Here is a 23,561-nt window from a genome sequence, read left to right on the forward strand (position 1 = left end):
AAAAAAAATGGCTGCTAATCCCTGGATAGACATACGTAAATGCTTTCTTAGCTATTGATGCTATTTGATTAAAAGCTGATGAAAATCTCATGAGAATTCTTTGCTATTAGGTCAATTAAACAGCAACAGAGCTACCTCTACAGGAGGCTCAAAAATACATAATTGCTTTCTTCAGCTCTCTACTTGTTTCACCACCAGCTCTATACAGATCAAGCTTTGAATAAAAATCAGAACTCTCCCAAGACTGTTTATATACAGACACCAATGGGATGTTTAGTTTTCACTCTCAACTCCGGTAAAATAGGTACAGATCTTAGTGTCACACAGTCAGTAAGGGCCTAATCCTAACAAAATTTTAAGGCAAAAGACGAAGAACTCCAAAAATATAACAGAGATAAAGAACGTGTCAAGATAGAAGACTAGCACCGGTTTCGTCAACCTAAACCAGAACTGAAATATCAAACAATGGTACTGTGTGATTCAGCTTTGTAAATAAAAATTGATACTGCTTTCATGTGGACCAAAAAACTGAAATTAGCTGACGGCAATGGGGAATAAAGGAAGTAACTGCAACAACCTCCATATAAGAGCACATCAACTTCACAGAATAGACCCACACAGAATTACAAAAATATGGTTTAAAAGCTTCATTCAAAGAATACAATCATAGAATTAAAGTAATTTAGGTAATCAAGCAAAGAATCATAAATGCAGTGCATAAGTCAAAAATTTTAAGAACTGATAATGTTACTTTTACAAGATACTGGCACTAGTAAATAGTGTTGTTTAAGCAAAACAAACAAATGTCTTTTCATCTTCTGAAAAAAATAGGAATTTAAGGAAGAGAAATGAAGTGTTGTCCAAAATTATGACAAGAGCAAAGCAAATAATAGGAGATATCTGAGGCAAGGAACAGTTTATGAAGACAGAATATTATCGCTTTCAAAGTCTGGTGGTATATCAGGCTCAATAGCTAGTAGAGAACTGAACCACTAACTCCTATGAAATAAGAAAAGCTAAGAATTAGTAAATTTGAACCTAACAATAAAACATTTATCTTGGTGAGCTATTCTATGCCTCCTCTTAAAAACAGAATTTTACATGGTAAGACTGGTAACAATGTTTCAGAGTATTACATGCAAGTAATCCTTGTACAAAATTAGCATGGAAATTTCGAATTGGCATGAAATCCTAGACATGGAAAGAAAGTGATGAGTTAAATTTCACCCAGATATAAAGACTTAATGCAGAGCAGTGTTACAGTGAATTATCATGGTTGAATAAATCTCACAGAAGTGTTAGATAAACACTTTTATGATTTCAAATTCACAGGAACAGAGGTAAGTGCTAGAAAAATGAAACAGGAAAATGTTCAATAATGTTACTTGGAAAAAAAAAGCAATGTAAATAGGTAAAGGTTTACAGAATACTTACTAAGATTCTAACACTGGTAAAAAACAGAGCTACTATATAACTACTACTATAGTGGTCAGTGATACCTTAAATAAATCAGGAACTTGGTGATCCTGCATCTATACTTTTTTTAATTCTTAGAATCTGACTAGTTTTACTCACAGACATAACTCCAAGGAGGTGAAAGTACTGACACACATGAACAAGGAGAGACAGGTGAATCAGAGGCACAAAATAACTTACCTGAAGTCATATAATGGAGCAAAACCAGAAAAGAAGGTATGTGTGTTGACTAATACAGTAGGTTAGTAACTAGAACTTAAAACCATCTCTACCGTTATTTTCATTATTTAGTTGTGTATGTTAACACTCCCAAACTAGTAGTTTTTCAGACACTCAGATAGGATATGAGGAGTTCACACTCTGAAAACTGAGACAAGATGGCACAAATTCAGGAACAATTAAAGTGTAGTCTACGCTTCAGAAACAGGTCTTTAAGAAGGGCAATGTGTATAAAACTGGATACGGTAAAAACTGATTTGTCACAAATGGTGCTTTTTCTACGCAGTATTTCTCCTTTCTGTCACTCTGTAGGAAAGCATCATAAATTTAATACTGCAAGGCAATAATGAAAAACTCTAAACTTTTATGAACAGTGTTTTACAGAGATTATTTATTACATTATCAATTCTACTTCTGCATAACAAAGTTGATAGATGGAATCATGTCATTTTATGACATCCATGTGCTGCTACACTGCTGATACAAAGCAAATCGGTAATCAAATTCAAACCATCATTTTTTTGCTAGTCCAATTAAAATATGACACAAAGGGAGCTTCGAATAAATTTTTTCTTTAAGACATAAGCCAGTCTCCTTTAACCAGCAATGGTCAAAGCTGAAAATAGCTCTACAGGCCACATGAAAGAGCTTCCTGACCACTAAGTTCACTGCAAGTTTCATAGATTCCATCCCAACAACTTGCTTGAAAAGTGGTAAATAACGAAGAGTGGTAGAAACTAGCCAAGGTCCTCTTTACCTTCCCAGTAGGCAAAGAGAGTTTCTCCTTCTGAACTCTGATGAACATTTGCTAATTTGTAAGCAGGAAGGAGCAAGTAAGAGAATTCCTTCAAAGACAGCAGTAATTTTGGCAGCAATCAACTAGTGGTAACTTCTTAGTAAAACTGATGAAGAATTTGAACTGAAGGAGTAAAGAGATATAGGAAAAAGCATTCCGTAAAGTTCAGTAGAAGAGTTACAGGTATGATGGAAAAAAGCACATGAAAAATAGAAAGCACATGAAAACATTTGCCATCTCCTTTTCTAACTAAAATGCTCAAGAAAGAGGAAGATAAGAGGTTACAAACCTCAAAGGTTTGTATAAATGCAGCCTGAAAAGAAGAAAAAAAACAAACTTGCTTTTAACCTTGTGAAGGAGCACGTTTCTACAAAAAGACACAATATCCATTTATCTTTGGACAGCAGAAATTGTGTGGCATGGAACATTTTATAACACATTGACTACAGCTAGAAGCCTGATAGAGAGAATTTTGAAAAACATGGCCACTCATTTCATTGCTCAAATCAAAGATGGCGGAACTTTCTAATCATCTGAAATTCCAAAACAGTCTCTGCTTGCAACTGGAGACTTAAGACTCTGCCACACTGTCATACAGTGCTATGGAACTGCAATTATTTGCTATTGTAGATTCGCTGTAGGGAGCAACTATCTATATAATATTTTCCCTCAAAACAAAATTAAAAGAATCAACTCACCACTTGTCCATTCTGAGGATTTTTATGTGCATATGGGGGTCCACGGATGTGATTCCACATCTGACCAGATGTCATAGCAAATACAACACACTAGAAAAACCAGAAAAACAATATACTCATTTATTTACTCAGAAGAATTGAACAGAAATCCAGTCTGCTGGTGATGTTTGTTTTAGATACATAATTGTTTACCTAACCAGATACAGTATCTATCTCTATTTGGTTTTTAGAATAGGGTTGCTCTCATAAAATTCTTAATGACTTCTGTTAGAAAATGAGTTAGCTCAAGAAAGAGATTTTCAAAATCTCACTTGAAATAATCCTGTCTTTATGTGCACTTTGAATTGCCACATTTACATATCTATATGGTAAAAAGCACTCATAGCAGTAGAAGGCATTCATTTCAAATATTCTGCAAACTACTGTTCGAGATTTATATAACCTTTCATGAAGTTATTTCTGCCTCTAATCTAATATAAATATTTAGCTTAACTGTTTGCTTTCAGGTGTACGAAATTATATATAAAACCATAAGAAAAAAAAATCCAATTATCAAAAAATGTCTGTCCCATTTTATGAAATTCTCATTGTGTGTCCTATATGACTGTGATTCATTTTAGCTATGACAAATAACAATGGTTGAATTGGTAGAAAAGTGAAATTCCCTATGGAAAGAAGTGTGGAGTTAGTTTAGGAATGTATGAAAACTAAAACCGGACATTAATTCTTGCAGAAGGTCATACTGCAGAATCTACACGACAAACATCATAGTCACAGCAAGAGTCATTATGACTACCTTAAAGACGAACATATAGTATCTTTTGACTACCAAATAGGAAAAACAGAAATGGGAAACTTGGATCATCTAACTATGTCTTCTGACTTATCAGTATAGATAATCCTTACAAAACCTCCAAGATAACTTAAGTACAGTTTTAACATATATGCTCATTTTTACTGTACATCAATATTCCCACCAGCATAGTACAGTCATAGTGATACAGATGGATCACAAATGTAAAAATTCATACCATGACAGTTAACTAAACCAGGGTTTACTAAAACCCTTTAAAGGGTTTTCTTTAGAGAAAGTTTAGTAACACGTTTGTGAAATACATGTGAGCTAGTGTAGCTCTGTATCCCCATAAATGCAGCATTGCCACCTTTAGCAATATGATTTGAACAAGCTTGGGAAGGCCTTAGGACTGAATCCTGTCAGGCTTTATCCAAATCTGTCTTAGCTTTCCTGGATTTTCTTTTTCTTTTTCTTTTTTTTTTTTTTAAACTTGTTTACCTGAAACAGCAATTTTTTCCAAGTGTAGTGTAGGCATGGGATAACAGTAGAGACAACGAAAGCGTAAACACAGGATGCAGTATACCAGTATGAAATGATAAGAAAGGAGGCTTGGAGACCCCAAGCCTATAAATATTACACTAATGGTGAATTAAAGAAACACAGACATGGGAGCTCGTCAAAACCAGTTTTAGGGGTAACAAAGAGAACAAAGGACAAGCATCCAACGTATGTAAGACAATCCCCAATTACCCAGTAAATTTTGATGTAAAGTGTAGTTGCATACCAGTGAAGGAAGGACAAAGTGTAAAAGTAGCCCCAAGTGGACCCTAGAGCAAGGAGGAAGCAGCAGCATCATACTCCTCCCAGCAAAGAACCTAAAACGCTGACAACTCACCATAGCACCCCCAAACTGAAGCCAATGAATGATTTCAAGATCCAGAGAGAAACAGCAGAAGAGTAACCATGACATCAGAGAAAGGGAAAGATACTAGGGAAGTGTGTTCATAATAATTTGAATTGTGTTGTTATTATTGAGACTTTTTGCCCTTGTAATAGAAAGAAAAAGAAAATAATGAAAAAAATACCTTTTCATATCTGGTTTAATAGTAAGTCTGTGTTGTAGTGTTAAGATTTCAACTACACTAAGACCAGACTCTTGACTTTAAATATAAGGTGTGTTTCATTTTGCCCTTAACAGGATTTGGAATGTAACAGTATAGTAATTAATATGGCAGATGAAAGCATACTGGTAGTGATTATTAGCAAATAGATTATGTTTTAATTAATATTATGCAAAGAAATGAAGAGACTATATGCTTCCACTATTGGAAATGGGTAACAGTTATTCCTATATCTTGTAGATTGTTTTAGCAGAGAAATTTATACTGCTATTTTGGTGATGAATCACACAGGAGATAGCTTATATGAAAGTACAAAAGTGTAGAAACTGAAAATGTGGGTAACAAAAGTGAGGTGAAAGAGATATTTTGAAAGGCCAAAAGTTAGCTGAAAAGTAAAACATCGAAACAGAACAGATGCATAGAGTGCACAAACTGTGGCTCTCTGAAAGTGAGTTTTCTATGAAAAGTCATTTCACTCATTCTTAAATTACTGTATTTAATTTACATTCTCTAGGGCCAAATCTGCTTCCATATGGAAAGATAAAAAAAACCCACCCCAGTTCATATACATTCATGTACTTTATAATGGATAAATCTCAAATTACTGAAAATCTTTAATGCTTGCCAATGCAAATACATTGTCTCACAAGATGGTAACATCTAACAAAAAATATCTAGGAGACACAATAGTGGGAAAAAACAAATTCCAAGTATTAATATTATTGAAAAGGAAAGAGTTAACAATATGGTGGTTTATCCTGAAGGCATCTTTCATATTCTTCAAGTTCAGACTGTTAGTGACCAAGAAAACTAATTCAGTACACCACATCCTGGATCTGCCATGATTTCCTTCCATCATGCACCTGTCTACTGTGTATTTCAAAATGATCTTTTCAGGAGCCGAAACACATTCTCCAGCTTCTCCCTTATCCTCTTCCACCCTTCATCTATTTTAAGTATCCTAAGAAGAGAGCGTTTCCTTCATATCCCTTAAGCAAGCATTTGGTATGCTACAGATAGCACTTGACATTCAAGCTCATTTTACTGTGTTCCATATTCTCCTATTATGATCATCTGCGTAAAAAAACATTGGAAACTGTAGATTTCTACTGTTTGTAAAATGCACTTGAATACACACCATTATTTGTAGAACAGATGCATACATCTATGATACATGATACATCACACTGATACACAATGCTTACCATTCCAAACCCCATAATTTCCATAGGATCCCATGCTTTGGGATCCAAAATTTCCAAAACACCTAGTTCACTCACGACGACTGTAGGTTGGTGTTTCCCAGGATAAAACTTTGCCAGATTTATTCCTACGAATGAGCAACTTGTAACATGTGATTAATGATTTCATAGTTACCTTATGGGTTTATACTGTATTTATTTCAATGGAACAGTTCATATGCAGAGAAATGGCCCCTTTCCACAGTTTTCTGGATCTTGTCAAAGCACAAAGGATGAAAACTGGAGAACAGTAGAAGATTCAAGCTGAGGCACTTTTCTCTGAGCACTTAGAAAGATTTTTCAACTCCACTTAGCCAGAGTAGAGTCTGTACTTCAGCAGTTCTGCGGAGAAGCGTACCATGAGAAGATTACCAAGGACACCCTTTTCATCCACCTGCTCCCTTCTTTCTCCTTGTCAGACTCCAAGAACAACACTTTAACTGCTACATGCCACCTGAATCATCAGGGGAGTTCAGGGTTTAGCTATTTTAAGAGCTTCCAGATTTAGGTAGCTTATTCTGCATCCAAATGATAAAAGCAAACAGAGTAGATATACATTATTTACTGGTGTAGTACAGAGAGGGAAGGAACAATGATTTGCCACAACACATCACAGTTCCAGGACTAAATGTCCACAGGTTGTCTTCAGTGGCAGTGAAGTTGACCCGTTACCAGTCCTAGGTGAGTACACTGTATGTGTAGACAGGACTGCTCAAGGACCTTGTTAACAAATTGCAAGCGGTGCTTTTTTGATGGCTTCACAGTGTATGACTTCAGCCTTAGTTTTGCTAAGAGTGGTACTGCTTTGAGCTCACCCGTGGTGCGCTTCTGTGTGTACCACAAGGCTCCTAAGAACAGACGCAAGGTAAATAGGCACCAAGAGTCCCACCAGAACACTGAATTGCTAGCAAGCCACAACTTGACAGGTACATGGGCAGAATTTCTCGACTGTTCTTGGTTTTGCAAGCTTTGTCAAATGATTTGGGTTTAATACATCACTTTCTCAAAGGTGTAAGTTTTGTTTAACGCTATCTGCCAGTTTATTAAACAAAATTACTAAAGACCTAAAAAGCCATTTGGTATGCATTTTGAAGTGAAGCTTCCTACTAGCAGATACTATACAAAGCAGATCATCAGATTTCTCTCTGCAAGTTTAGACCTCAGAACATGGCAAATACTTTGTAACAAAAGAAAAATAATGAAATTCTAGATTCATTTATGAACGTAGTTAAACTCAAGCATGGTTTCAAAAAAAGGGGAGACACAGGCAGCCAGTTCTGTACTTAATTTCTATACTGTTCTGTATATGTAAGTTTTAGCCATTTCACAATTATTGTTTTAAAGAAATGTAATCCCTTCTATCCAGTTTAACTTTGCTTTTGTACTCAACGAAGGCTATAGAGGTGCAAGATCTCTACTCAATTTTTAAATAACAATCCATCACTTATTAGAATCTCCAATAAGAGATATACAATTCAAGGACAGGGAGTACAACACAGAAGCAAAGAGAATGGGTTTCTGCATCTTTAAAAGGTACTGTGCATCTCTAAAACCTCTAACTATGGGAAGAAAAGGAAGTTAATAACCTGCATTTATTGCTGTTCTTTTGAGATGCCTATCTACTCATGTAGAGGAGCCTGACTTTTTCTAGCTGTATCTTTGAATAACACACATTATTTTTTTATCCTCATTCCCAGAAGGGGGTAAAGAAGCCACTAGTAGCCATGATACCCTTCAAGCTCTTTTGGAGCAATAACTGATGATGAATGTACTGTATGGTATAGGTACTGTGGAGTGTATCAGCACAGAACACATTTCTCATAACCATTAACTGTTATGACAACAGTAAACACATGCTTTGTCTCCTCATTCAAGTGACTTGACATATTTTGCCCAATAGAGTCAACTCCTAGGCAGCTGCGTTCGAATCTGAGCACCACAGGCATACAGGCAAATCTGAAATACACACATAAAATAAAACTGAAAATTACATGCAGAAAACCACAGTGGCAGCCTGGTAAAGAAAATGCTTTAAAAAAAGCTCCCAGTAGCCCACATTCTAGCCAACTGAACAAATAAACTCTCAGCACCAGTACTGTTGTCTAAAATGTAGCAATTCCTTATCTAAAATGTTAGAAATTTGCCCAGTTTATACCATCTGACCTTTTATTCTCCCTGCTTAAGAAATGAAGAGTCTTGACAAGAATCTGAATTGCTTTTTGTTATCAGTATAAAAGGAAAGGACTCTGCAAATATCTAAGGACTGAAGCCCTTCTTCATCTTTGTGCTAGCATGTCAGAGGGAAAAATATCCATAGATGAATAGTAGGATTTGAATTAAAATCTAAAATAATCTAGGGGATAAATTTTGGATGTGATCTCAAAAGATGTCTTTTGGGATATTATGTACTGTGACTCAATCATCATGATTTCCCATTCTAAAAGTCTTCTGGGTAATGTTGCAAGTAAAAATGCCTAAGGCATACAAGATACTACCAGAGTCTGCAGTGCTTCAACAAGGGGATGAAACCGCTAATAGCATTGCTGTTGCGCAATCTAATGTTGAGGACAAAACCAATTCAACAGTCTTGTGTGAATTGGCATTGGAATCAATGTGGGAGATGAAAGCTCTGGTCTTGCTTCTGAAAGTCTATCAAAACTATTCGATGGATCACTAAAAATTGCATTCCTAAATATTCTCCTAAAACAGTGCTGGAAATGTTACCTATAAGATAAAACTTCTTGGTATCAATGGAGATATCAAATAAAAATTCAGTCAACGTTTCTGGGATCTTCTGTTCTCCTGCTAGTGAAAACAGCAGAGGCTCTTCATGATGAGAATTTTTCTCTAATTTTTAGAAACAGATCATTCAATCAGGCAAAGAGGCACTGCCCATTTTTCATTTAAATAAAAAATATCCAAAGTTTGGGAGCATAAAAGCTCTTCAAAATAAACTTCTTCAAAAGAAGCTCTGAAAAACAAGGAAAAGAAAACAAGAGACTTGTCTGTTTGCAATGATACAGTTTTCAGTTACTGAATTCCAGGATATCCATGAAAGAGTTTCAGTTGAATTAAAAATGTTATTTTCTATATGGTTAATGAATGCTGGCTACCTAGCAGTACTACACCTCCCCAAAACCAGTCAAAACCCAAAACCACAGCTTTTAGAAAAAAGCTCTTGTGCTTTCTCAGTTCTGCAACATCCGTAAAAAGAACTGCCAATAAAGAATAAAATAATTGCTAATACTCCTGTCAAAAACATGAGCTACCTGTAGTTTTTAATGCACCTTGCCAGGCTTCCCCTGTTTAATTTCTTTTTTAAAGTTCAAAAAGGAAAAGATATATGAAGAATATAATTCTTTAAAATTAAGTATTTATTAGTTATTTATGCACTTCATAAAAGCATTTTATTAGGCATGACTCTCTCCCCTTAACTACACACCATCTTATCTGTTTTTCCTTTTAATGAGCTTTTATGGAAAAAAAAAAAAAAGCTCTAAGTTTTACTGGTAGAAAAAAGCACCATGTAAGAGAATCCTAACTACACAATACCTTAGAATGAATATATTAATGACCGTCCATTTTTCTTCTATGGATCTTGACATATTCTAGTCATTTTACAGAACTAAGGTCTTCTGTGCAAAAGCCTGCAATCTGGAGTCCCTGCTGATTCTACCAAAAAGAACTTATAACATTAACTTATATGCCCTTGTGGATCTGAATAAAACCAAAAGGACTTCTGGTAACTTCATGATCTTTGCTACAACATCTTTTTGCAGTATGGGGCTTTGACAACATTGTGAAGGCAAAAGAACAGTAATAATTAAAAAAGGGAAGTATCAGCTCAACACCATGATTAATTGCTATATACTTTCAGATATAAGACCTTTTTCTAAAACATTCTCTAAGTGCTATTCATTTTTAAAGTAAACAGAATTTTACAGGAAATAGTATTAGCAACACAATAAATGGCATTAATGCCATTTTGATTCCTTTTAACTCTATTATTGCTTGTCAATACAATCAACAGGATGACAATTACTGAATGGCATTAATACAATTTCTTTAAATGTTTGATCACATTTGGATATTGACCCTGTCCACGGGGGTTCAGTTGAATGTGATTATACATTTTCTACATTGTAATTTTCAGTTACGTTCAGATGTAAAATGTCCAGCTGCTGCTTCGGAGAACAGCAAATAAAGCAGCTCAACATGATGTGGCAATGTGCGCTTGCAGCCCAGAAAGCCAACCGTATCCTGGGCTGCATCAAAAGAAGTGTGGCCAGCAGGTCAAGGGAGGTGATTCTCCCCCTCTACTCTGCTCTCATGAGACCCCAGCTAGAGTACTGCGTTCAGCTCTGGGGCCCCCAACATAAGAAGGACATGGACCTGTCAAAGTGAGTCCAGAAGAAGGCCATGAAGATGATCAGAGCACCTCTCCTATGAGGACAGGCTGAGAGATTTGGGGTTATTCAGCCTGGAGAAGAGAAGGCTCCGCGGAGACCTTACAGCAGCCTTCCAGTACCTGAAGGGGGCCTACAAGAAAGCTGGAGAGAGACTTTTTACAAGGGCATGTAGTGATAGGACAAGGGGTAATGGCTTTAAACCGACAGAGGGTAGATTTAAATTAGATATAAGGAAGAAATTCTTCACTATGAGGGTGGTGAGGCACTGGAACAGGTTGCCCAGAGAACTTGTGGATGCCCCATCCCTGGAAGTGTTCAAGGCCAAGTTGGATGGGGCTTTGAGCAACCTGGTCTAATGGAATGTATCCCTGACCATGGCAGGGGAGTTGGAACTAGATTATCTTTAAGGTCCCTTCCAACCCAAACCATTCTATGATTCTATGAAATATTTTAAGAAAGAATTGATGTGTTAGTTTTCTTAATTTAATGAGGAAGTTAATTATGTCTATTTATTGAATGCAGATTGTAATAGAATGTTTCTTGATTTGAAGAACTGATTTTTAAGACAAAAAACACAATTCCCCAAAACATTCAAACATTAAACTTCTGATCTGAAACTTTGAAGTATGAAATTGGAATAAAATTGCTGTCTCCAGAGATACAGTCCATGGCTAAACAAAGGAAATAACACTGATTATATATCTTTATTTGATTTTTGACACAAACATCTATTTTGGTGTGCTAATTATTGTTTTACTCAGGTGATCTCTAAAGATATTTAATTAGGAGTCCAAAAAAAAGTTAGACTGATACATATAAAATTTGAGCTCAAATTTGAGCTTCCGGGTGTTAGCGTATCTTTAAAAGTATTATCATTGAAAAATACTGGTAATCTAGAAAAAGATATGGAACTAAATATGACAGACTTACTTTGGAAGAGAACTGTCAAAACTCTGTGCTAGAGCTCAGGATACTCCAAATGACATTCTGAAACAAAGAAAACATTCTGTCCCTGGCTCTCTAGATCAAAAGGAAACGTCATTCTACTTGAAATCTAGTCCTGTAGGTGGTTTGTTTGAAATCTTGTTCTTTATTCCTCCCTCAATGTATGGGGTAGATTAACAAACTGCTTAAACAAAGAATGTATGCCATGTACACTAGTAGGAAATGCTATGATAGCACATGAGAGAAAACAGCATTATCAGTAGCCATTATTCAAAAGCAATGCCAAATATTAAGGAACTCTGAATAAAGAGCTTGCTTTAAGATCTTGTTAATCATTTAGATATAAAAATGAATGACAGCCCAACAGGTACTAGGTAACTTCATCTTTGAACTGATGCAATAAAAGCCGCGAACGGGCCCATCAGCTGAAAGTGTCACAAAAGAAGGTATCTTCTCATATTGTTGAACCGGAGCAGAAAAGCAAACCATCAATATGATGTGTCTTTGAAAAGGCAAAACCAATTATAGGATATATCGGTAACCTATTTCTAGCAGAGGTAAAATACACAGAATCATAGAATAGGCCAGGTTGGAAGGGACCTCAAAAGACCATCTGGTCCAAGCTTTCATGGGAAAGGGAGCCTAGATGAGAAATAAAATACGAATGCTTCTGCACAAGTAAACTCATAATTCCATCTACAATCCTAGCCATATGCCTTCAACAAAGGTTAATTCATATTGACTCAAGCTGAGAAAAAGTCTTTAAAATGATGAATAAATAACCATTTGCATGGAAAAAGAAGAAAAGCCTGGCTTATGTTGTACAAAATATATGGACAAATTTTTTAAAAGTACTGTTCTCAATTAACATATTGCTAATACAGAAGGAAGGAACTCTATTAAGCTGTAAAATGTTGGATTGGACTTGATAACCCTAGACACCATTCTAGTGTCATGCTCCTGACTCCATGTCCCTGAAAATTAAGCCTTAGATTCTGCTTCTCAGATTTTTCTTCTTCTGTCAGTCACAATGATGGCAGATTAACAAGTACTTATTGATACACCTTAACTGTCATCTACCATCCTTGCATGCTATTTCCTATCTAAAACTGAGACAGCTGACTATACGGAACAGTCCACATTTTTCATTAGTCTACTCAATTATTTGAAAACTATGATGTAAATAAACACACTGCAATACACTATTAAGCATGTTAAACTTTAATTAATTATTTATGGCCTTGAGGGTTTAGTTGACTAACATTTCAAACAGGCTATTGGCTAGTTTTAGAATTTCCTCAGAATTAACCCTGTAAGATAATCCTATTCTCATTTAGGTTAACAATGGAATGTTAAGGTCAGTACTACTGAAACCAGTTTTGGAAAGAATTTCAAGGTCTTTTTTGTTTCTTAGTTCTTTTATCATTTTCTTACAAACATATAAAAGCTTTTGTTACTTTTCTTAACCTGTCATTATTCTAAAGTGATACAGTGTGACATTAATATCCACACTAAACCAATCATAACGTTACTGCTTTTAGAAAAAACGGGCAAGCTGAATGATAGCAGTGAACATTAGTAACACTTTTTATTAGAAATATTTTCTTGTTAAAGTTCAAACAAAAATCACCAGCTAACTATCAGAGAATTTGCTAATTTTCAGTGAATTACTCATAGTAACTGATACTCACTGCTTATGAGAATTAGCCCCAAAATCTAGATTATGAATCTTTGTCTGATAATACCATTCTGAACAATGTATTAATACAATGGTTTATAATTTACCATGCAAGTAATGAAGACACATATGTTAAGATAAGAAACTAATAAAAAGCATATTAGTAAGGAAAATCTGCCTACCAGAGCTGCCATGGCCCAGCCAGTTTTGTTGTAGATGAACTCCAAGTTATTTCTTCGCAGATATAACAAGCCACCAACAAGAGATACCAGAAGAGCCAACGCAATTGTACCAGAATAGTTAGGAGGCCTGAACACTCTAATCTGGAAAAGACAAATGCAAACACAGATCGCAAATAAATGCATAAATACAGATCACCTTCCATATAAACAAACAGGAAGCACCTGAAATCTGGTTTCAGAGTCAGAAAGACTAATCCCTAAAGGTATACTAAAATAAGAAAAATTGTACTTCCTTTAATAAGCACATAATACGAAAAAAAGTTTTAAGCATAACTTTGAACTGTCCAACTCCAAAACATTATTTCTGCAACAGATTTGCAGGTTGTGTCTGAATTAGGAGCAGCTACCTTTGGGTCCATCTGTTTTGTATACTGTTTTGCGAAACACGTTTTACTTATTAACAACTAATCATCACAATATCACTACTTGTTTTCATCCAGAATAAGACTACATAAAATTTAACAAAGCAAGAGTGGAATATAATCTGCAAGCTGCAGAAGTTACCACAAGTACCATGACTATATTTCTTTTTTTTTTGTTATGTGTTATAGAACCTACACTTGAGGAAAAAAAAGTATTAAGGAAAGATGGAATTTGTCATCAGCCTGTCTCAGACTACAAAGATACATTTGGCTTCAACTTTTAAAATTGTTGAAAGACTTACATGAACATCTGTTCTGTCAGCTATCCATTTAGCTAGCTGCTCAGCTGCAAATCCGATTCTCTGCAGGTCAAATGTGTCAGCTCTCTTGGGTTTACCTTTTGGAGGAAAATGCATGAAAGTCGGAGCAGAGTTCATATTCAGCTACAAAACCAGGAAAATAGCAGAAAAAAAATTAGTAACTATCCTCAAAAATGTTTACTTTATACGTTTAAGACAAAACAAGTCTAATTAGCATGAAAAATACTATTACTCCACACATTACTCTTTTTCATACATCTTCATGTATAGTTCTGCAAAAAGAGTGCTCAGAAAATTCTTTCCTATAGATTCTTTGGGATGTTTAATTATTCAGAGTATTTCACCCACAAGATTTTCTGAGTAAAAGTATCTTATGCTTTGAGTTCTCACACACCGTAAGAACTTTCCTGTAATTAGTAAAACAGAGACCCCACACCCATCCAATCTATTAAAGTATATTAGGTTACTATTCTAGGGGAGGAAAAAAGTGTTCAAATAGCTCGACATTGTTTCTCTTGCCTAGCTCTCACCAATCCTAAGTTAACTAAACTGCCTTCCGCTGGCTTCAAGACAGACTATCCACTAGTGACTAGTCTTTTTTGAATCCAGAAAGGCCTAGATAACTAGCTTAGACCACGTAACTTGCCCTAGAAACTACATGACTGTTAATGCATGTGTTGATGTCACTGGAACTATTCATAATGTATCAAAAAAACTCAAAGGTGATAAACAAATAGATTTATATTTGCCACTTTAAATTTTGACTTCAACTTTGCAAGGTGGTGTAGGATAATCAAATTTTACTATAAAAAATTCCTCCATATTCAGTCTCTCTCAGAAATAGTGCAATAAAACACTTGAACAAATGAAAATTAACATAAACAAAATCAGGGGAAATACTTAACGATGATGCAATATGGAGATCTTTAAATAGCAAATGCAGAGTAAACTTGTTTGTTTCATTCCTGCAAAATGAGTTTTATCACATTACCAAAACATAGTATTTAATCAAGTACAGAACTGAATTTATCAATAGAAATTATCAGCTATGAAAATACTTTCTGTCTAAGCAAAATATAGCCCTCTTCTTTAGTGAACTGATTTGGAAATAAAAAATACTCTGAGAAAGGCTAAGACAAATGTTGTGAAATAGTTTAATAAAATATTTTATAAGATACAGAAACCCTCTGACATTGTACAAAGTCTGGGGGCAGTTGGTCTGCAACTGCTTTGTCATTTCTCTATAAACAGAGTAAAAGCTGAAAAATCAAAATCACATTACTTTTGGGGTTTTTTTGCTATGGCATCAGTATTACATTACTTGTTTGCACACATAAACATAAGGTCAGAACCACATTTCCCCCAAATCCACCTTAAAATAGTCATTAGTATAACTTATTCTTAACACTGTATTTCTCAAAGACAGTCAAAACCTTACATATTTTATCTAATTTGGTCTAAGTTTTAAATGACTTTAAATGCTTGCTGCCTGAAATAAACTGAATCTTTGCCCTTTTACACAAGGAATAAGTTGGACTGGACTATTCTAATATGTATTGACTGGCTTAAGACAAGATCAAAGAACATATTTTGTATTATTGTAATCATGTAGGATAATGTAAGATGATTTTATAGCTTATTTGAACTAAAATTTTTAAAGCAAAATCTTAAGTCATTAATAACCATTCCCTATACAATACATTCTAAGATGTCAGTTGGAAGAAAAAATATTTACTAAACATAGTAATTAAACTTTTAAAATTATTAAGTATTTTAAAAATAAGTATTAAGCTTTTCCCCTGAAAATTTTAAATCACGCATTTCACCAAAAGGTGGTTAAAAATACAGAGAACTTCAAAACTTGTCACTCATCTGCGTTTTTAGCTTCAATCAATGGATAAATATCAGAGAAAAGCATGTCAGTATTAATTTTCAAGGGATGCGTTTTGCCTTGACTACTCAATTTAAGAGGAGGCCTTAGACTGTTCTCCAACAATTGATTTTTCACTTTTCATAGCCAATGTATAAAATCTAAACCAGTCTCTTCTCTGTTCCCTGAAGAACTTCTGGACTAATACAAATATTACTGGCATTGAATAATATTGTATTACATAAAAGCAATTAAAAGGCTCTTTTAGTTAAGAGCTTTTTTCCCCTAAAGATAAAATAAAGGAAATCTTTAAATATAAATGTTAGTTTCACTGCACTTAATTCTAAAAAATGACATTAACAATGGGTTGAAAAAAAATTCACATACATATAATGTATTCTGTAAAAAAACATTATAAACTGCACTTGGAAAAAACTAGAAGTGGCTACCAGTATAATCTGTCTTCGCTAGAAGAATACTGGTATAATCTGTCTTTGCTAGAAGGATTTGTATACAAAACAGAGGTACATACCTACACACAGAAAATAATTTGTCTTGTATTATTTGGCAAATCAACACGTAGCTCTAAAAATTAAGAATGTTTTATAGTATCCAACATTTACCTGCTGAAAAACATCTGCCCCTTCATCATAATCCACTATTGTGAAAAACAGTTTGTTTGAAAAAGCAGATGAATAGCGCCATGAATTAGCCAGCACTTGATATTCTTCATTAGCTTGCCTGTTAAGGAAAAGAAACAAATGTACATCCATGTGGCATTTGCTGGCAAAAAAGATTCTATAACCAGCGACAGTGGTTAGATGAATTACACTTGCAGTATCATTCTCAACACCCATACTATCAATTAAAAAAAGTTTTAGCTAGTTATGCAACTCTTTGCTTCAAACTTGCCTTCTCCAAAATTAGAAATGTGTTAAGTCAAACTATACCAGAGACATCCCAAGATGATGTTAACAAAAAGTGATGTTTTCTGTATATAAAAGTCTCAGAAAACAGGAGTGGCCTGAGTGGCAAGCATCACTCAAATTTGCTAACAGATCCATGCAAGGAGATGCTTACGTGGCCCTTGAGTACAATATCAGGATTTACTTGCTGAAGGCAGCTGCACATAAGGAATTCTGAAACTAGTGGAAAAATAACAGAGAAATGTGCCAGTAGTAATCTTCCTAAAATAGCAGAGCTATAGAAAAAGCCAAAGCAACTGCTAAGCACTGGGGAAATGATACTAACTAAATGAACAGTAGGCTAGTAAGCAGTGTAATACACTCAAGATTATTTCTGTAACATTGTTTTAAAAGTGATAAAGGATAATTTTGCACAACAGATAGGGTTAAATAATCTTTTCTATCATCACTAGAAAGTCATATTGCTACTACTCAAATTTGTCAGAAAGCCTCCTCTTCGGTTTACTCATGGCTCTATAGTCAGGTGAGGTCTTTTTTGTTGGTTGGATTTGGTTTGTTCATTTGTTCATTTTAAAAGGGGAAAAAAACCCCAAACCAAAACAAACAACTTTACCCTGTCCGCACTGAAAGGAAAGGAAAAAAATAATTCCAGGAGAAGAACTCTCGGATCCTTACCAGCAGGGACATTCTCTAAACGCACAATCACAGAACCATAAAACCACAGGTTCTTCCACAGGATAAATCCGTATCAATGAATAATTCGGAGGGGGGGGAAAACAAACCAACCTGAAAAGATCCTTGCAGTAGTTTTGGCTTTACACAGGCTCCTTTGCTAATTATTTCCATATTACTAATTAATCATATCTGCTGTAGAGTCCAAACCAAGGTTCTACCACTTGGCAACTTATATTTGCATGTGGTAAGATGCAGAAGTAGTATAAATAAACATATTCTGCAGCTTTTCTCAAAACAGTGTTTCTATAAAACCAGTTCCATGTGTTTGATGATGCAGAATGCTGTTTATTTAAAAGCTCTAGATGCAAAAATCTGCTTCTTGCAAGAGAAACTCTGCACTAAACACACATAATACATGTTGTATTTTGAGAGAGCAAAGAGGGGGAAGAGGATGAAAGGACTGCAGATGTCATAAGACCCTCCCCCCATTTCTTCATAACTGAGACCAGCCTTAGGCATGAAACATATTACATACAACTCCAGCAGAGTTGTGTTGTATCAAGGAATATATTGTACACGAAAAAGTCTATCATAAAAATAAGTTAAAATTAAATTTTATGATCTCTTATGATCTCAATAAATCTTATGAAGCACAACAAAACTCAACTTTCACCCTTATTACCTGATCAAGTAAAATTTGCTACTTAACATACTTACACACAAACAGGCAAAGTTTGCAATTATTAAAAAAAAATGTGATTTAGGCATTAGATTGGTTATTTCTAGAAACAGATACCCACATTAAGCAGACTAACATATTCACTGTCATCCTGAAGAGGGCAATCAGACAACATCAAAGGAATGCTGTAAAATCTTAAGTAATATGTGTAGGGCACTATTCTGTTAAACCTGCTATATTAAAGCTGGACCATTTTTATTATAAGAACAAGATAACAATCACTTTTATCTTGATGCTATCATTCTTCTTAGTCTACCTTTCACTTGTGATGAAACAGTATTTCTGGGAAATTCAGATACTCCAGTTGTGCCCCCACTATTTGAGAGAAGACTCTTGTTCCCGTTGATCTCCATGTATTTTGCATCTTTGAACTATTCTGAATGAATATAATAGGTCGAAAGTCTACTTCAGAAGGTATCATTTTGCAAAAGGTTGTCTTAGATTTTCTATAACAGATTCAAAGCACAATTTCATCCTCACACTGAAGATAGCAAAGCATTCTGTAATAGATCCTCATAGCAGCTCTTGAGAGGTGTCGAGAAGTGAGAGTGAAACAAGGAGGGGCAGGAATACAAAGTTACAGGATTACTACATACAGAAGTGAAGAACATCCTACAGTCCACTATACAATGCCGATACAATCACATTAATAACTTTTTGTAGCATTGGTATTTTCAGACACAATAATAGTAAAAAGCATAAGCACTTGGCTGAAAAAAATTCAGCTTCCAATTAACATCAGACAATATCAACTCTGTCACTTCTTGTCTACCTATCTCTATGATTAGTTAATATCAATTCTTTCAGTTTGTTTCTATGAAGTAACGTTAATTATATGAAATTACTAATAATTATATTAAATACTATAAAGGCATAGGGCAGAACTACACTTGGTATGAACTCATCAGAATAATAACGTTAGCACTGCTCTTGTTAGTTTGACAGGATTTTTTGATAGATGGAGACGATTTACATGTTATTGCTGCTACAGTCACTTCTTAAGAATTTCATCCTAACAGCGACACAGGAGCTAGCAACAACAACAGTAATACAAACTAGCTACTATTAGAAAATAGAGGCCAGATCAAAAGGAAATGCTACTATTAGATTTACCTAGAAAATTCAACATACTGAAGCTGCTAAGCAAATGCTCTACAAATATTTCTTCCATTACGCAAGAGGTGCTCATGAAATATTAGAAGTTTTATTTAAAAAGATTAATTATGTGGGTGTCTATGGCAGTGTCGTGGTTTAACCTGGCAGGCAGCCAAATCCCCCCCAGCCGCTCGCTCACTCCCCCCGCCGGTGGGGCGGGGAGAGAATCGGAAGGGTGAGAGTGAGAAAAACTCATGGGTTGAGATAAAGACAGTTTAATAGAACAGAAAAGGGAAAATAATAATGATAATGATAGAATATACAAAATGAGTGATGCACAATGCAATTGCTCACCACCCGCACTGACCGATAACCAAGTAGCGATCGGTACTTCCTGGATCACGCCTACCATTCATATAGTGAGCATGACGTCACATGGTATGGAATACCCCATTGGCCAGCTGGGCTGGCTGTTCTGATTATGTTCCCTCCCATCTTGTGTACCTAGCTCAGTCAGTAGGCATGGGAGCTGTCCTTGGACTAGGAGGGCACTTAGCAACAATTGAAAACATCAGTGTGTTATCAACATTCTCCTCATACTAAATCCAAAACACAGCACTAGGACGAAATTTAACCCTATCCCAGCCGAAACCAGGATAGGCAGATAATCGGATTTGTATAGCTTGAGCTGTATTAAATTAGATTAATTTTATTCTATTAGTCCAACATTATAGTAAGGAAAATGCAAACGGAATATTAGGAAAAGAATAAAAGAGACTGTGGAATTATTTGCCAAAGAAAGGAGTAAAGCATTATTTTTTGCCAAACTATGGACTGTGCAAAACACTTACAAATGTGCAATTGGCAAAGAATGCACTACCAGGTCACCTACCTGTTCTTATCCATCTGTTTAAAGTAAACGGTGATCAACGTTGCAATTTATCTCTGAAACAACTTTTGTTTTTTGTTTGGAATTGTTTTCCCAAAATGAAAAGAAGCAGGGGCTAAGTGCATATTTTGACGACTTCTCAGTACCGAAAAGATAATAAATTCAGAATGCTTATTTGCTTTTATTTTTGTTTAGGGTGACTCATAATGTCATGATGAAAAGCACTGAAGAATCTACAAATGTTTCCAGAAAATTCACCACACACAGCAAAATGAAGAGAGTATGGACACTAGTTGAAAACTACACTGTTTATGCAATCTAGATATCTATAATAGGAGAAAGCAAGCTAAAATGAAGCTATGAGATCATATGTTGTAGAAGTTGCAAAGTAAAAAAAAAAAAAAATTGTGAACACAGGAAGAATAAGGAATCTCTTATGATCCAAGTATAAAATTACTATCCTGTTAAACAGGACTCATCAATACTTCTATCAAGATCCTGAAGTGCATTAGAAAAGCAGTTGCAGAACTTTCAACGGCTCCTTCCACATTTCCTGTTCCTTCTTTGAACAAAAGTTCAAAAGATAATTCCCTCTCAGTACAGTTAAGGACCTGTCAATGATTTTCTCACTACCTGCTCTTGATCAACCAGCAAAAAACTGAAAGTCAGAGGATCCTGCTTCTTCTTTCTGATGACACCTCCTTGACTGTCAGAATTCTTTTTGCTGTTGACCTACTCTTTGATCGGCTACTTGAAAAGAGTTTTCTGAGATATCTTCCTGAACAAGGAAACCAACAGAATTCCTCTCTTTTCTAATCAAAAACCTCATCTTGGAGGTCTCGTTGATAGGGTAGATGTTAATAAAATTATGTGGAATCTCTTCTCTCCTATATTTTGTCATTTCCCTCCACACATTGTGAGCCAACAGCAGAAGGCAGCTATATTCAGAGCCCTTTATGAAACACATACTACATTAAGCTCAAAACTTAAAAATACACAAACTATATGTTGAATTATAACTTACCTTTTGTATAATCCTGTAAGAAATACAGAAGAAAGAGCTTAAGCAGTTGACTTTGACCTCATTCTGCAGCAGGCTTTCTGCAGTAACTACAAGCTTGTTCCAATAGATGTCATTAATAATTTCTGACAGAATTCAGCCTTGTCACTCAAATGAAATAAAGAAGTCTTTAAAAAACATGTGCCACACCTGCAAAATTGGCCCATCTCCCTCACATCCTACATATATATTTTATGTATATACTTTATACGTATATTTACACACACATATGTATTCATAGACACAAACACACAACTTCAGCTAATGGGAGTGATCAGTGCTCCTTTCAACATAATGAAACTTCTGACACTTTTAAAAATGCAATAGTCTGGTCAACATCGGGGTGAAGAAAACTACTGGCTACACAAACTCCTCCGCATTACCAGCCATTTCTAGCTTCTTTTTCATAAATACTGTCTTTGCAAAACTGTGTTTTCCAAGAATCTGGAAGCAGGTTTGTTACTTCCACAGTAAAATACTACCAAACATCATCCAGGACTGAAACAACACAATTTTCAGTTTGTGCAGTTTACAAGTTTGTCTCCACAAGTGGTCACCTGCCATTATTATAGTCTTCCTCTATTGCATTTCCCCATTTTTCTCCTGATCATTTATAATACTAATTCTAAGTTTTAATCTTGATTTGCAATTATTCAAACAGGCTCAGTTACATCTTTCAAAGAAAGATTTGGGAATCCACAGGCATAAACAAGTATGGTAGAAAGTACGGAAAACAAAATCCATTTGTTTCAGGTAGCTTGAAATTCACAGAGAGATGTACATGTCTAATTTACATGTTTTAACCATTATCACATAAAAAAACTAGTGGCACAGGTCAAGGTGCCACTTGACCTGTGGCACGTATCCACTGAAACTCAGTATCTTTAGCCTCTGACACTGCTCTGATCTTTTCAAGGAACACTGCTCTAAGGAAAAAAAACAACGAAACAAAATATGCATATTTTTGTTGATGGGCTTCAGCTGTTGGGGAAAAAATCTCAAGTGATCAGTTTCATTTCTCTGACCCAGATATCCCTTTCTAAATGAAAATACTCCAGCAATGAATTTGAAAAATGAACCAGACAAAAATGTGAACTGTTTGGAAACAAACAAGACATCTCTGATACGCACCTGTATGCAAAGCAGAGATGGTTGCTTCTGCCAATGAGATGAGAAAAGCAGAGCTTAGAAAGTAAAATAAAAGACCTCATATAATTCGCTTATGGAGTGATTAGGTGGTACAGCTAAAAAAACCAAAAAAGAACGAGTTAATTATAATAATGAAAGATGCAGAGGAACAGTCAGCACAGTGATGGTTTCAGCAGGCTAGAGCTAAACCCCATCTGTAGCTGAAAATGAAAGCACTAATACTCAATCAAGTGCAGCGGGGGGGTCGTTGAAGTCTGGTTGGTAAAATGGTGCTGATCCCTTTGGGAAAGTGTAGTGATAATAAAATAGGGGAACAGATTGCAAGAGACAAGAAGACGAAGAGCAGAGAAGCTGGAAGAGAATTTTCACCCAAAAATGCATTCAAGTCAGGCTAGTAGTTGCCGTTTGGCTGGATGCAATACAAAGTACAGGCTGAGAAACAGTCTCTTCATCTCTGTGAAGATGCTGTTGTCAGACTGACCGTTCTTTTGTTCTCCTTCTTAGATACATAATTTTTTGCAGTAGTGTGACTGATGTGGGTAACAGAGAGAAACTATCTAGTTGAGCAAACACCTATGCACAAAGGAAAAAAGGAAGCTGGTCTTATAGCCTGAGGAGTCACTGTTTAGAATTAGAATATTTCTGACTGTTCATCCAAACTGATTCATCATCACAGTGCATCAAAGTATCTGCTTCCAATGTGCTGTTGCAGAGTATGTACACCATGAATAGTAATAACATGTAAAGTCAATTAAGACTAAACAAGTTTAATTTCCTGGGACCAAAACTGTTTAATCAAACCCATTTCCAAACGTGCATGGAAAAAACCCCATGTCTTCAACTGTTAGAAACACA

At 35.4% G+C, this 23,561-nt stretch overlaps 1 protein-coding gene across 1 annotated transcript in view; it reads right to left on the minus strand.

Moving 5' to 3' along the window:
• Positions 1-23,561, minus strand: part of TUSC3 (tumor suppressor candidate 3) — a gene marked incomplete at its 5' end in the record, with an annotated part of 81,342 nt that overhangs the window by 53,598 nt on the left and 4,183 nt on the right. The window contains 4 exons of the mRNA XM_009583625.1: positions 3,190-3,279; positions 13,562-13,702; positions 14,286-14,426; positions 16,797-16,914. Coding sequence (XP_009581920.1) covers positions 3,190-3,279; positions 13,562-13,702; positions 14,286-14,426; positions 16,797-16,914 — 490 coding nt within the window. The remainder of the gene's footprint in view (positions 1-3,189; positions 3,280-13,561; positions 13,703-14,285; positions 14,427-16,796; positions 16,915-23,561) is intronic.

The sequence above is a fragment of the Fulmarus glacialis genome, unplaced genomic scaffold (genome assembly GCF_000690835.1).
Source record: "Fulmarus glacialis isolate BGI_N327 unplaced genomic scaffold, ASM69083v1 scaffold7528, whole genome shotgun sequence".
Classification (NCBI taxonomy): domain Eukaryota; kingdom Metazoa; phylum Chordata; class Aves; order Procellariiformes; family Procellariidae; genus Fulmarus; species Fulmarus glacialis.